Genomic DNA, 16,478 nt, shown 5'->3' with positions numbered 1-16,478 from the left:
TTTATCAATTCTCTTTTAAATTCATGTTTTCGACTATTAACAGTCATGTTCTTAGACTTGCTTGGTGCATATCAAAGTTGGTATAAATCTGCAGTAGGTTCATTCATTACTATTAGCATTGACAATTGGATTTTACAGAATCCATATTGTTACTATGAATTACTATGTTAGAGATGTTTTGCCTCTTTTTTGGTAGTTTTTGAACCATCAAGGGAGTCTTAGACGTATAGTTTGCATGCTCATTCTCAACTATACGTACAAGTGCCTGATCATAATACATTTTAGCACTGTCTTTAATATTTTGAGAAAGAATAAACTGGTTTCCGACACCGTTTTTGTTTTGCAATGTTCTCCATAATTGCTTTCTACATTTATCTCACCTATTTTTTAAGTTTTCAATTCCCTAGACTATAAACTTGCACAATGTACTCTGACAGTCTTTTTTCTTCTTGTATCCGCCTTGATCAGAACTAAGAATTACATGAGAGGTTTACTCTTAAGTTTCATTGGAGGAGTATTGTTGATTGCATGTTGATATTGGAGTATTTTGCGGTGAAAACCTTTTGGCAGAAAAAGTTATTTGACAATTTGAGGTGTGCAGAAAGCACTACCAAACAAGAGTTCGGTTAGCTGTTTGGAGTATAGCTACTTTTGGATTAATGTAACTTTTATTGTATATTTTATTTCCTCCATGCAGCATAATTGAAATTTACATTACTACTGTACTTTTGGATCAATGTAACTTTTGTTCTCTGTCTTATTTCCTCTGGACAGGATTGAAATTTACATTCATAGAGCCAATTTCAATGTAATTTTTATGTAATTTATTTTATTATTTATTTTTCATCAAACACTACTGGGCATCATTGAGCAGACTCTACAGTTAACCACCGCGCACCGCGTGGTGATCCTCTCCTAGTATACATAAGGATACACACAAGGAGATGTATGACTGCTAGAATATAATGGTATCTTTAATACGGATTTGGGGTAGGGACGGTTGTCAAAATGGTATCTTTACACCATCCCTGAATCGTGTAATTCTCTCTGCACAAATTGTAACTTCTCCTTAACTATTTGTACATCTTTATAATAGATGTGTGATATTCTACTATTGTTTATATGAGTTCCATGTATAATAATTGCGTGTCAGTTAAAAAGTTTTACAAATAGTGCACGTATGGTTACAAGCTGTTTAAACGAAGTTACACCGTTCAGTCGTTCCTGCCCAAGTTAAATAACAGTATTGCGGACGCCTCAGACCAAGAAAGCCTCCAAAATGCACTTTAGCCTTTTCACTTTAATTTTTTCAAGGAACTAACTTTACATTGCACCCTTAGACTTGTTCTACTTCCTCACTTTGCATCTTAAATTTTAATTTTAAATATTTTGCATGCTAAATTCTTAATTTTGGATACATTGCACCCGAAACTTTCAAGTTTGTCCTATTTAAATCTAATCAATAATTACATTTGTAAAATTAACAAGACAAATGATGGTAAAATTAATGACAGTGTACCATTTTGTTTAAATTGCGATCCGTTAACTTTTTTTTAAAATTATTTTCATCACATTGTCATTGATTTATATGGTTTCAATCACTAATGTTGTTAGTAAAATTAACAAGACAAAAGATGGTATAAATTAATGACAATGTATTGTTTTATTACCTTTTGCAAAAGAAAACAAAACAAGCATGCTACTGCATATTCAGTAAAAACACATAGCAGATGGAATTCAGGGGCCATGACAGTTAGATTTGGCCGGTGGATTACAACGTTAACACTTGAATTCTAGCCTTTATTGGCACAGCTATGATTATATGTTTTGTAGTTGAGTAGACTTGATACCGCTCATTATATGTTTTAATTGTGGTAACAAGAGACATGGACGGAAAAAATTGAATTGGTCTAAACTGAAAAACAAAATAACCAAACCAAAATCTAAAAATAGTTCATTATTGAATTTACTCGAGGAAAGAGAGATAGGGTACATTTAAGAGGGGTTTCAAGTATTTTTTTTTTTTTTTTACAAGAGAAAAGTAAAATCTTAGAAGTATCTACATGAGTATATAAATATGCATCTATATTTAAATGTGCAGTTACATGAGCTAAACCGCCAATATTGTTTCATTGGATGTTTTGTTAAATGGGACATGACAGCAGCATTAATTGCATTGAAAGTCAAACAATGCAAGGAAATTTATATTGCAAATTGCATGCATTGCTAGTTCATTGGATCTCACCACCTGAACATTAAATATTCGGAAAACATTGGATTGAGAGATTCATGATAAGTATAGTACTGTATGTTATGCAACAACACCATAAAGATTGCATTGTAAAATGTCTTCCTTGAAGACGAGAGGAAAGAAGATTTAACATTTTATAGAACTCTAAGTACATGTCTTGTAAATTAGTTTACATACGAAAAATATACATTATCATAATAGTGACTGTTGACCAAGAAATAATCACTTCCCAAAGTATTCTCTGCTCATCAATTGATTTGTCCACAATTTCTCCAGTCTTTGCTGAAAAAGTTTTACTTTTGATCTAAGAGTGATTAGAACAAGAAGAAGGCTAATACTTCTGTGATTCTGTTTTTAGCTGTGATAGATCAGAGAAACTACAGGTCCCAGTTCAACCAGGCCTGACTTTCATATGATGGATAATATCCGTAACCTGCAAATGGAATTAAGATTCCTCAAGATGTTTTCACTGTGTTTGAAGAAGTGTGAGGAACCTGGAAAGGATATGCATGTCGGTTCTATCATGACTGGGATTGAAACATTACAGAAAGAAGCTGAAGGGAGCCTGCATGATGCCTGTCTTGCTGAAATTCCTGAAAGTAAGATCAAAGATTGGGGACCTCTTGCTTCTAATTTGCTGGAAAAGATTCAGAACTTTAAGAGAGAGATAATAGAAATTTCTGCTCTTTTGTTGGATTGCTCTTTGCAATCCAAGTCTTGCAAGGCTGAGGAGATACTTGAATTAATTGATTCTATCCTCTGGAATCTAAAGGCCCTTGTCAACTTGGAAGGGGATGTTCTTGGTCATCTGAAGGACCAAATCAGGGCTATTCAAGAGCAGCTAAGTTTCCTGGGAAATTTTGTTGGCTTCACTGCAAAGCGATGCGTTGACCTGGATACCTTTGAAGATTTCCTGGTTTACATGGGAGATTGGGTAAACAAAGCAGCATGTTTGCTTATTGTTTACTGGCTGCAAAGGAAAGATGAATACATTTCATCTAGATTGGAAATGATGCTATCTGATCTATTACAAAAAGTTACGCCTTGCCTTCCAAAGGTCACAGAGATGTACGTTGCTGTCCTTAAAGCTTCAAAGTCATCAAGATCAAGCAAATTTCTTGCAGGTCAAGTTGTTACAAGCTTTGTTGAACTTATCCTCCAAGACCTGACGGTCCTCATGAAGGATTCTGTTGATGTCCTCAAAGAAGGGTTGGTATTCTTGATAAACTTTCTTATAGATCCTCCAGAGGAATGTGCAAGAGATGTTGGAAATGTCTTTTTGGCCCAAATTGATGCCATCATAACTGATGCGATGTCTCTGATTTGCTCAGTTTACATTGATGAAAGCAAAGAAAACTTTTTCACGGAAAGGAGAACTTTTCTTTCCTGGTTCGAGAGTAAGATTAAGAAAATCGAGGCAGATGCAAAAGAGATTTATGTCCAGTTGCAAGTTTTATCCCAGATCAATTTTCCTTCAACAAATGGCATGGGATTTATTGATTCCTTGTTAGGAAATCTGGAGGAAATGCTAAAACATGGGGCCAATTGTCCTCCTTTTGCAAAGCATAAAGTTTTGAAAATCCAAGGGGAACTGCTGTCTCTGAGGCCACTCCTCAAGGATGTGATGGAGTTGCAAAACGAGCATGAGGATTTAAAAGATCTTTGGAAAAGAATTATCAATGTCTCATACAAAGCAGAACATGCTATCAACTCGTGTTTAATTATACAGAAACCAATTTGGTACAACATGATATCTCTTGCTGATGTGGTGGAAGAAATTAAGCTGATCAGGATTGATCTCGAGAAGATTAATGTTGACAAGATGCTGAAACCCAGAATGCCTGGTGCTGATATGAATCTGAATCAGCTCAATCCAGGACAGCTTAATACTTCAAGACTTCAAGACGTTGTTGTGGGCTTCAAGGACGAGGCAGAAACCATAATAAATCGCCTTACCAGAGGATCAGCACAACTTGATATAGTCTCAATCGTTGGAATGCCTGGACTGGGTAAGACAACTTTAGCCAAGAAAGTCTACAATGATCCTGCTGTTAAATATTACTTCAACAGATGTGCATGGTGTTGCATTTCACAAGTGTATAGGGTTAGAGAGTTATTGCTTGACATTTTAAGTGATATTACTGTTTCTAATGTAAGGCTCTCTAGCTCTAATACAAGTGATGAGGATTTAGTTGAACAGCTTTGGAGATCATTGAAAAGACAGAGGTACTTGATCGTTATGGATGATATCTGGGAAATTCAGGCTTGGGAATGCCTAAAAAGATCACTTCCAGATGACAGAAATGGAAGCAGAATCATCTTCACTAGTCGAATTCATAATTTGGCTTTGCAAGCTAAACCGGATTGCAGTCCTCATACTCTTCGTCCACTTTCAGGGGAGGAGAGTTGGGAATTATTAGAACAGAAGTTGTTTGATAAGGCTGGCTGTCCTACAGACCTAGTGGAGATAGGAAAAAGAATTGCAACAAACTGCAAGGGGCTAGCTCTAGCAGTTGTCTTGGTTGCTGGTATCCTCACAGGAAAAAGCAGGAATCTAGATTGGTGGTTGCAAGTTGAATCAAGTATAGGTTCACATATTGTTGCTGCTGATGGGTGCATGGACGTACTGCAATTAAGCTACAAGCATTTGCCAGATTGCTTGAGACCATGCTTCCTCTATTTTGCAGCATATCCTGAGGATACGGTTGTTGGAGTCCAGAAGTTGATGAGATTATGGATCGCCCAAGGATTCATACAAAGAATTGAGGGCAAGAGCTTAGATGATGTGGCAGAGGAATACCTGATGGATCTGATCAGTCGAAGTCTGGTAATTGTTGCAAAAAGAAGTTCCAAGGGTCGGATAAAAACATGTCGTGTGCATGATCTAGTACATGAATTGTGCTTGGTAAAAGTTAAAGAAGAGAATTTTCTACATTGGGTACATGAACGTGATGTTTCTCAGAACTTGGATCCCAGGGAATATGATCAATATCGCTTATGCATAGACAGTGAATGGACACATTTCACCAAGTCAAGCTCTCAAGGTCCACTAGTTAACTCTCTGCAGTTGTTTGGGACTTATGAAATGTCTCAGCCGCATTCTAGTCCATCTTCTTTCTTTAACAACTTTAGACTTCTTCAAGTGTTGGATTTGGAGTGTCTCTATTTGGAACCCTCTTTTCCTGAAGAAATAACATTGATAACTCCTTTAAGGTACTTGGCATTGTGGTGTTCTATCAGGCATGTTCCATCATCAATAGGCAATCTGTGGAACCTAGAAACTTTTATAGTGAAAAGTGCCCAACTTGATGTTCCTTTACCAGATTCATTTTGGAGGCTTAAACACTTAAGGCATGCAGCTGTTGGTGATCTGAATCACACCTCTTTCATTGATTCTGAGCAGGGTGAGTCCTGTCAGTTAGATAACATTGTTACCTTCTCAAAACCAACTCTTGCATTCGGTAAAGATTCAGAGGAGCTAATGAGAAGGTTACCAAGACTTCAGAAGCTGAACTGCGTATTCTTTGAACCACAATATGACCATTTGAAGCCCATTCTGTTCCCCGAATTGAGCTCCTTAAGTAATCTCGAGTCACTGAAAGTATATAGCTACGGCATGGTGTTTTATGGTGAGAAGCGTGATCAATTTCCAACATTTGATTTTCCCAACACTCTAAGAAAGTTGACATTGGGAAGGTTTAGCGTGCCATGGAGCGCAATATCTGTCATTGGGCAGCTGCCGAATCTTGAGATCCTCAAATTAAGAAGGAATTCCTTTTCAGGACCACGATGGGATGTCGAAGATGGGGAGTTCCAAAAATTGAAGTTCTTAGAGCTTTGGCAATTAAACATCGAAGAATGGAATGTCTCCAGCGAGCCCTTCCCTCGTCTTGAGCAGCTTACCATCAGAGATTGTTACAGCCTGCAGGAGATTCCATCCAGCATCGGAGACATTCCAACCTTGGAAAAACTGGAGGTGCACTGGTGCTTCAATGCAGCAAGTTCGGCCAAGCAAATTCTTGAAGAACAACGGGATATGGGAAATGATCTTCTTGAAGTAATTATTCGGACTTAATCCAAGTGTTTTCATTGAGAACAGGTATGTCATATGCAAATTTGTTTATTTTGTTCTTGTTAATTAATTTACACTTATAGCAACTGTTACTGGAACTTAAAACACGTTGTTAACTTGACAGCGGGGTGCCTGTACTGACCCTTGCTATTTCTTCAGCAACTTGAAGAGATGCAGCCTAGACTTTGGTACATTTCCACCACGAAGACAATATGAGAAAATCCCTTCTGGTCCCGGAACGTTGCAAGGACAATTCTTTTAACAGCAAACGGATGAAATAGAGGGCCTGAATGTAGTCGTTTCAGACTCTGAAAGTTTGAATTCCAGATGAAGAACTGTCATGTATATCTATAGCTACGAATTGCTAGAAGGATTCAAGCAGTTTTATTTTGTATAGGTACTAAATTGAGGTTCTTGATTTGTTTCTAATGCCTGAATCTAAATCTTGTAGAATTCAACCAATGACTATAGCAGCAGGCTTCTGAATTCTTATGCCAAAATATGGAAGCTTTATCTTTAATTGGATGATCATTTATTGGTCATCTCATCACTACATTTATTCAGTCGCTATTTTTCTTAATTTTTTTATTTTTTGAATATCCTCCAATAGATTTGGAATTCTCCAAACTTCCTCCTGATAACAACCCAAAAAATCTGACCAAAACTTTGCAAAAGATTAACAATGACTTGACAAATAATTTGTTAATGAGACAAAGCTAGAAAACAAGAAAGTGATAGAAGGTGTCCAAGTTAGCATCTATGTGGGCGTGGCTTTGGGTTGTACTTTTATGCATATAAAGTAGATGTCTAAGAAAAATACTTTTTAACTTATAAAACAATTAAGATAAGAGGAAAAAGCATTTAACTAATGAAGTCACTATTTCTCAAGGGCAAGGACTTAATTTCAAATTTGGGGGGACTGGGGGCAAGAATTTCTATATTGACCGGTTTCTTGAGGTAAAACTTCATATCAATAGACTTATGAAATTCTTGCTCCCCCCCCCCCCCCAACAAAATGTTCCACCAGCGGCGCATTGATTGGTCACTTGGAGTTCCAGATTCAAATCCCTCACTTCCAATTGTATAAAAAAAATAATAGAAATAAAAAATAAAAATAAATTGATAACAAAATGATAACTCTATTATTGCGAGTCATCAATTTGATATATATTAGTAATCCCATCAAACAGAGAGTTCTGATTCACAATGTTGAACTTCTATTCTAATTGTGGATCTTGTTTAGAAGGTTTTTTTCCTAACAAGATCAAAATTTTGGGTTTATGCTACGCATCGGGATGATTTTGTCCGTTTTGCTGAAACTTGTTTTAAGAATCTTGGCAACCGACTTAGATATCATGAGCGCATGCATGACAAGGAAGCAACATGCAGGACTTTGGGACAATAGACAAAACTACAAGGAGGTTATATGTAATTTAATTACAAATTAATGATAATACAAAAGTGATCAAAAGTGTCACGGTATTGTGACAAAATTAAAATAATATATTGTCATTAATTTATACAATCTTTTATCTAATTAATTTTACAAACAATATTACTGATTTAAACCATATAAATCTGTGATAATGTGCTGAAAGTGATTAAAAAGTTAAGAGATCGTAGTTAAAACAAAATGATATATTGCCATTAATTTTTGCCATCCTTTGTCTTGTTAGTTTTGCAAACGTAATTATTGGTTGGATTTAAATAGGGCAAACTTGAGAGTTTCGGGTGCAATGTATCCAAAATTAAGAATTTAGGGTTTAATATTTAAAATTAAAATGTATGATGTAAAGTGAGAAAGTAGTATAAGTTTAAGAGTTCAAAGTGAAGTTAATTCTTTGAAAAAATAAAAGTAAAAGGCGAAAGTGCATTTTGGAGGCGTCCGTAATACTGTTATTAAAGATACCATAACATATTTATTGTGTTCTGGTGGTCATACATCTCCTTATGTATATTACGGCTGCAAATGAACCGTTGCCTTGATTAGCTCGAGTTTGACTCAATTTTTATCAGAATCCAAATTGAGTTTAAAGTCGATTTTGATCTCGATGTAGAGTCTCAAGTTCTAGTTCAAACTCAAGTTTAAGTTTAGTCGAATTCAAGTTTGAACCAAATTGAGTTCAGACAAAAATAAAAAATAATGATAAGATTTCTTATTATGTATAAAATAGAAATTTTACTCTAATAAATAATAAAAATATATATAATTTCGTTACTTATAATATGGGAGAAATGAAATTTTGGTACCTAATGTTTGATCCGTATGCCAGATTGATCCCAAATAATTCGATCAAAATAAATGTGGTCCCAAAAGTTTCTAATTTTGAGCAGATTTAGAATAGTTGACTTCTATTAGTCAACTATTTTGACTTTGCATTTTTAGTCCCCCAAAGTTCAGAATTTGCATTATTATCATCCCTTAACTTTCAAACAATAACATTGAGCATTTTAGGATGAAATTAGATATGAATTGTGTTATATATACCCGAAATTAAATACGAAGGTCAACTTTGGATTCAACTTTTTTTATTTCTTTATTTTATTTATCCATGCAACTAATTACTAGTATGTTTCTTCTCGACTGCATAGTTGGTCTCAAATTTGACAAAATACTTGTAGTCATATCAATAATTAATTGATAATGGATTTTATCATATTTTTTCACTTAGACTGATAGTTAAGTACTCAATTAAATATCACTTTAAAATGTAAAACACTCCATGTAAATTAAGTTGATTGAACCATAGATTTTCTTTTTCATTTTTTTGGCATTTAAATCAGTTATAAATTAAGTTTCAAATGAAATAGATATTTTATATAATTGTTTTTACTAGTATATAATCAGTTAAAATATTTTTTTAAAACTAGTATATGAGTATATCTAATTAAAGTTTGCTATTGTTTATAAACTAAACTTACATACCCAACAATGATTGAGTATCGTTCGATTTATGAATTATGGATGGACTAGTAAAAATTTTAAAGTTTGCTATTGGTTATAAACTTCACTTACATACCAAACAATGAATTTAGTATCAGTCTATTGGTGAACTGTGGATGGATTAGTAAAAAATCTTATCATGCTATCATCACTTCACCAAAATGCCTAATTAAGAGTATAGGTGGCAAATAAACCTATTTAAATAAATTTATCCATACCCGGCCATGAATAGATGGATATAAATTTCTTAAGTTTTTGCATATAGATGTAAATGTGTTACCCAATAATACTCATTTATTAAATGGGTATTATTGAGTAACCCACCAAACCCAATTAACCTATTTAGAATTGTCTTCCCTAAACCTCCTCTCTTCCCCCACCCATTTAGAAGAAATTTGAGGCCTGCATTTGATTATTGAACTCATTGTTGGAGACTTTCATGCATTAATATTGCTGAAGCCTTGTATATAGTGAAATGTTTTATTTTTCAGTCTTAACAAACATTTGATGCATTTTTTAAGCAAATAAATATCCTTCTTAATTTTTTTTTCAAATTCTTTGTTTTGTCATGATGTTAACTACTTTTGTTTTATTATTATTATTATTATTATTATTATTATTATTATTATTATTATCATCATTTGTTGATTTTATCTTATCATTTTATTTTCTGGTAGTTTGTTAACTTGCTCATTTTTTAGCATTACCAATTTATGACAACTTTTAGCCTCCTGTCTTGCCTTTCCAAAATGAAATTTTAAATTTTCACACAAAAAAATGCTAGGGGTTCAAAGTTTTTTAATTAAGTTTTTATGCTAAGTTTCATAGTACTTAGTTCAAATTTTTGTATTCTTATTGTTGAATTATTAAATAGTATGTAATTTTGCGACATAAAGAATGGTTGGGAAAAAATTGGTAATTAGGCACGTTGAGCATTATAGGTCAATATTCAAAAGTAATGATGGATGCAAATGGTGGTATAAATTGATAATTTAGTTTGCAAAAATGAATTTACATGAGTTTACAAAAAGTTAAAATAAATGGGTAATTGCGTTACCCAACTCATTTTTTGACTTATCCATTTATACCCATCTAATTAAATGGGTATAAATGAGTTAACTCACTTATACCCATTACATATTTCAACCCGCGCAAATTCGTTTAAATCACCCATTTTGACACCTCTAGTTAAGTGTGAGCACACATTAACCAAGAGGTAAAAATTAAATAATTCAGACTTTGGCAATAAGAAAACCGAGGCAATAACTAAACTAATAAGAAGTCAGAAGCCTAGAATCAAATATCATCTATAAACGTTTAAAATCAACTCCCCATTCAAAACTTTCTCCATCCCATTTCTTGGTTAAGTAATTATATTTTTATTTTCTATCTCTAATGTTTGTTAACCATGACCAACTAGTCAACAAATTGTTGATGGTAACCGAGTCTTTGTTCCAAACCTCCTGTTCCATCTTTGAATGTTCGAATTCTTTTTTCAATCTTTGAATGTTCAAATTCTTTCATCAACATCTTCAACTGGTTCTTGATTGATGCAACAATGAAAAAGCTAAAAGAGATTTGAGCTGCGTACCACTAATATATAACCCTCCTAGTACAAAACAACGTATCAACATGCTTTTCATTTGGAAAGCGTTGTCCATATTAACCAACTTCTCAAAGATTCGAGAAAATTGTTCATAACATACCTATCAAAAACAAGTCATACAATTCATAAAGTGTACCATATGCGGTAAATGATGAACACTAAGGCATAATAGAGTTTGATGGCAAATCCAACTACATTGGTATTGAAAATCAAAATGCCACCAATACAGATGAATGAAAGACCATAAAATATCCATATATATTGCACAATTCAACGATGGTGCAAGACACGGTTTTTTCGTGTAACTCAGATTTAATCCATATATAGTATTGTTAAGGGATTGGGAAAGTCGAACAATGATTCTATTTTTTTTTTTTTTTTTCTATATATGTATGTATTGTGTGGGAACAATAAAATGATGAAATAAACAAGCCAAACATATCACGTTTCTTTGATAGATCAAGTAACTATGATTAGAAGAGTTTATATAAAGGGAGAAAAATGAAACAAGCACCGTAAAATTTTTACTTATTTATAGAAAGAACTTAATTTTAAAAAACTAAAGCTTAAAAAAGATTAAGATTCTTCTTTTTCTTAATTCACAAGGTACTATAAACCTTATAAAGGAAAGAGAGGGACGGGAGGACTTAAAAGTCAAACAAAAACTAGTTGTTGGTAATGTCTTTGCTAACTAAGTTAGGTTTTGGACATAGATAGATTGAGATTATAGTATTTTTATCAAACTTTTAATTTTAGTGCATATGATATTAAAATCATTACAATTCAACTAGAAAACGACACTTAAACGTGTTGTGTTTGTGCAGTGCAAGATTTTTGTAAAAATTTTTTATTTTGCTGTTTAATTTGGCTTCTAATGTTTGCTAATGTAATCTAGTGGCTGTCTAATTATATGAAATGAAATGAACCATCAATAATTTAGCTAGTTAGGCTAGTCTTGAATAAACGAGAAACATGGTATATATAGGCGATGAGAATAATTAATTAAGCTAGCTAATTTTTTAGAAATCGCCAGACTTCACTTGATCTTTGTCCACCATCTCTAATCTTAGTATAAGTGGATGCCTACAACCACAATCTGTTGAGAAAATCATGGAAATACAAAAGAAAACGGTTAAAACAAATTTGTATTGTAGAAAATTTTAAAATTTTTCAGTCCAATGAGAACAAACATGTAAAACATACACTGCAGATCAAATAAAAGAATCTAATATTTTTCTTACAATTGTAGCGACTTTGACTTCTCAAAGTACACAAATCATATATATGTATAATAAAGTCATATTCTCATTCTTATCGCTTTATACTTTCTCTTTCCTACGTGGCTTAACGACAGGGCAAGTGGTTTCAACACGCTCTATAAAATAACATACGCTCTTCCATCTCTCTCTTCTTTTTGCCTTTGTTCATTTATTCCATGATTTCCACTTTTTTTTTTTAAAAATAACCTATGCTTTCATAAGCATGAAATCAATTATCAATATCTATCTAAATTAAATTTTAAATATAAAACCGTCCTTATAATCCATGTATGTCTTATAAAACCGTCCTTAGCATTCTATCCTATATTCACGGCCGATTATCATTCTATCATAATCATATATTTGCGGCCGCTTGCTCCTCTTTTGGTTTATGAACTTCTAGGTATAACAACAAGGTATGACCCGCATAATTTCTTTAGCATGCACGCCTTTAGTAAAACTAATTTTTATTATCATCTTTTTATATTCTTATCAATATCTCTTTATATCCTTATCAATTCTTATTTCCTACCCAAAATTATGTATTTTAAGCAACTTAAACGAAGATAAAACTACTTTTAATATTCTTATCAATTCTTACCCAAAGTTACGTACTGTCAGCAACTTAAATTAAGATAAAACTGCTTTTAATATTCTTATCAATATCTCTTTATATGCTTATCAATTCTTATGCCTACATATAGCTTCTTTATATGGTTAGGTATTTCCAATGCAAGCGGTTGACACATTAAAACATCGATTTTGGGTTTTCACTCCTCTTGATTATCAGGTAAATCTTCCTTCGATACACATTTTTCTTTCTTAAAAAGACATGTTCATCTTCAATTGTAAGAATTTAGTAACATATCTTGAATTTTGTGTGTTTTGGTTTTATTTTCTATTTGTTTTATATGAAGAGATAGGATTTAAAATAGTATTTTCATCGTAAGTTTTCATATAGAAACATGTTAAATGTTTCCACCGAATTGGACAACATTCATATGCTATAGGATGTATGTTAGATGTTTGTTAATTTGCCTTTGTTTCGTTTGTCCAAGGTACTCTCTCTTCTTTTGCCTTTGTTCATTTATTCTGGTTCCTTTTGCGAAATTTATGTATGTTGGTGTTCAAGGGTCAACGCAACAAGATTTTCATGGGCATAATATATAGTCAACTAAGTCTACAAATGCAATTTAATGTAAAAGTATTGCCCATTTTAATACATCAAATACCATAAATAGTCTAGCTAATTAAATGTACAATATTTTATTTTAGCTCAAATTAACATTATTGTATCATTGCACATTTATATTTACACTTAATTTATTTAATGGTATTTATGTAGGAATCATGAATCAATCACGAGTTTTTAAAATTTCATTCAATACACTTCTTATGAATCATTCATCAGAGGGTTCAACAAAAACCACAGAGGAATGGAATCCTCATAAAAAGGTTTGCATGAGGAGGTAGATTTAATATACTATCTTACTTTCTTAATCTATAATCTTTATGTATTGTCTTACACAACTTTGAATGTGATAAATCATTTATTTTTTTATACTTAGTTGTCCTACTCTGCTATCATGCAGTGATAATGAAAAATCAATAAATGCTGATTTGCACGGATAAATGGAGGAGAATGTTCAAACAAAAGAAAAACGAAAAAAAGGTTCTGAAGAGTAGAATATTATTTGGTACTATTTACTGCACTTTTTATTTCTTTTCAAGTTTTTGAATGTTATGGTATTGTCGAATGTTATTTTTTCCATTTTTAAATTATTATTTACTGAATTAGATTTTCACATTTATATTGTAAGAATACTTTATATTATGATGCGCACATAGTAATATACTTAAGAAAGGTTATAATAAAATATACACTAAATTTGTATTTCATATCGACATTTTTATAAAATTGACTAAATAATTTATTATTTTACGAAGATTCCCGTTTGACGAACGGGTACAAAACTAGTTGAATCAAGATAGCAACACAAGTTTAGAGAATATGGATATGTCCTGGCAGTCTAGATAACATAGATAGGAATAGATATAGAGATTACCCAACTCTTTGAGAGAGAGAGGGAAAGAAAAGTATCTTTTTCTTTTCTTTGCTTACGCTCCCACCCCTCCCTACGCGTAACTGCCACCCTTTCGACTTTCCCCACTCCAATTATTCTGGTACAAAATTTGAACCCTGAAACTAACAGTGAGGAAAATTCTAATAGCTGTTCCTTGATCGTTAGTCTTGTATCAAAAGTTTTGTGGTACATTCTGGTAGTCTTCAAAAACAAATTCTTCCTCTCGAAAGTTGTTCTGGAAAAGTTTGGTTAAATGGTTAAAAAAATATTTTGTATAGGTACTAAATTGAGGTTCTTTTCCACTTGGTATTGGATTTACAAAACCTCCATATTGGCTAATAGTAGTGTTATCAATTCTCTTTGCATATTTGTAATGACTTTGCAAGCTAAACTGGATTAAACGTTTGGATAGAATGCAGCAGGATTAGTCAGTTAATTAGGTTCATTTCCAGTTCGTCGCAGTTACTTCCAAGTAATATCAATCGATACAATCTCTCCTTCTACCCCAAATTCTTGTTCTGCAACTTCTCCCTTTATCTTTATTCTTCATTTTCTTTCATTTCCCTTTTCTAATGAAATTCTTGCTCAAGCGATTGCTACGTTCAAGGAATTTAGGTGGTGAAGATTAAAATGGTGGACAAAGATCATGTGAGGTTCCTTCTTGAAATTATTGGTGAGTTCTAAATAGTTAGCTAGCTTAGATTATTTGCATTTTCTCTATGTACGTGGTGTTCGTTTATTCATGATTATCAGTCAAATATTACTAGCTTAAAATCTTGAAGATATGTCTCAAATTACTAGACAACTGCCATTGGCCAGCCAGCCAAAGGGCTGGAGGGATCCTATCATGCGACCTGGGATGAGGGGCAGGAGCGATCATCAGATGGACCGCTCCTGAGCTGTTCATGGCCAAGATTTGGGCTAAAAATATTGTACAATCCATATCACTTTTTGTACTTCATTTTTAACAACATGTGTGGAACTTACAAAAATTTGTTCTAAAGTTACGCTGTGTTGTAAATCACATTTGTGGTGCTCTCTTATTCATTAATTACCTGGCTTAGTCATTCTTTGAAGGGTAAATTACATTTTACCCCCCTGTGGTTTACCCTTTTTTTACATAATCCCCTTATGGTTTCAAAAGCTATACATAACCCCCTCATGGTTTGGATTAAAGTGTCAAAGTAACGGAAATAGTCACTCGTAACGGAACTTCTAAAAATGTCGAAATTACCCTTATAAATATATGACACATTAACCCCCTATGATTTTTATATTTTACCATATAACCCCCTTATGGTTTAATACTTTACCATATAACCCTCTTATGATTTTCAAAATATACACATAACCCCCCTTGGTTAATACATAAATTTCAACCTTACATAAGGGTATTTTTGACATTTTAGGTGACGCCGTTACGAGTGACTATTTCCGTTACTTTGACACTTTAATCCAAACCATAAGGGGGTTATGTATAGCTTTTGAAACCATAGGGGGGTTATGTGAAAAATGCTAAACCACAGGGGGGTAAAGTGAAATTTGCCCTTCTTTGAAATTAGAGAAATATAGACTATTATGCAAATTTACGGTACAAAAAGTCTTGAAACTAGGTGCTTAAGACACGGATGACTTTGATTAAACTGCCTCTTGAAATTGACTTCGACACATTTATGGGAAAAGAAATCACTGCCAAAGTCAGGATGCTAGGAATCCCGGTCAAAGAAAAAGTAGCACCTCAATGAATCTTTAATGACAAGCACCACAATTGATGAATAATTTAACAACCACCGCAATTATTTTTACCAAAATGAAAAAACCACGTGATTGTGTTTAATCGAAGTAAAAATAAAAAAAGGGCAAATTCCACTTTACCCCCTGTTGTTTAGTTTTTTTACATATCTCCCTATAGTTTCAAAAAATATACATAACCCTCTCATAATTTGGATTAAAGTGTCTAAGTGATAAAAATGATCATTCGTAACGTAATCAACTAAAATGTCAAAAATACCCTTATGTAAAGTTGAAAATTATTCATTAATCAAGGGGGGTTATGTGTGTATATTTTAAAAACCATAAGGGGGTTATATGGTAAAGTATTAAACCATAAAGAGATTATATGGTAAAATATAAAAATCATACGAGATTAGTTTGTCATGTATTTATAAGGGTAATTTCAACATTTTTAAAAGTTCCATTACAAAGGACTGTTTTAGTCACTTTGACACTTTAATTCAAACTATGAGGGGGTTATGTATAGTT

The 16,478-nt window shown here is 33.0% G+C and overlaps 1 protein-coding gene across 1 annotated transcript; it reads left to right on the top strand.

Annotated features, from left to right (window-relative positions):
* The first annotated feature begins 2,666 nt into the window (after positions 1-2,666).
* LOC113757178 (putative late blight resistance protein homolog R1B-14) lies at positions 2,667-5,779 on the top strand. The gene is made up of 2 exons (XM_027300588.1): positions 2,667-5,668; positions 5,719-5,779. The coding sequence occupies exons 1-2, from the start codon at positions 2,667-2,669 to the stop codon at positions 5,777-5,779; spliced, it is 3,063 nt and encodes a 1,020-aa protein (XP_027156389.1).
* The last annotated feature ends 10,699 nt before the right edge of the window (positions 5,780-16,478 follow it).

This window comes from Coffea eugenioides, unplaced genomic scaffold (assembly GCF_003713205.1).
Source record: "Coffea eugenioides isolate CCC68of unplaced genomic scaffold, Ceug_1.0 ScVebR1_280;HRSCAF=927, whole genome shotgun sequence".
Lineage (NCBI taxonomy): Eukaryota > Viridiplantae > Streptophyta > Magnoliopsida > Gentianales > Rubiaceae > Coffea > Coffea eugenioides.
Note: the sequence above shows the minus strand (reverse complement) of the source record. Positions and strands in the feature narration are given on the sequence as shown.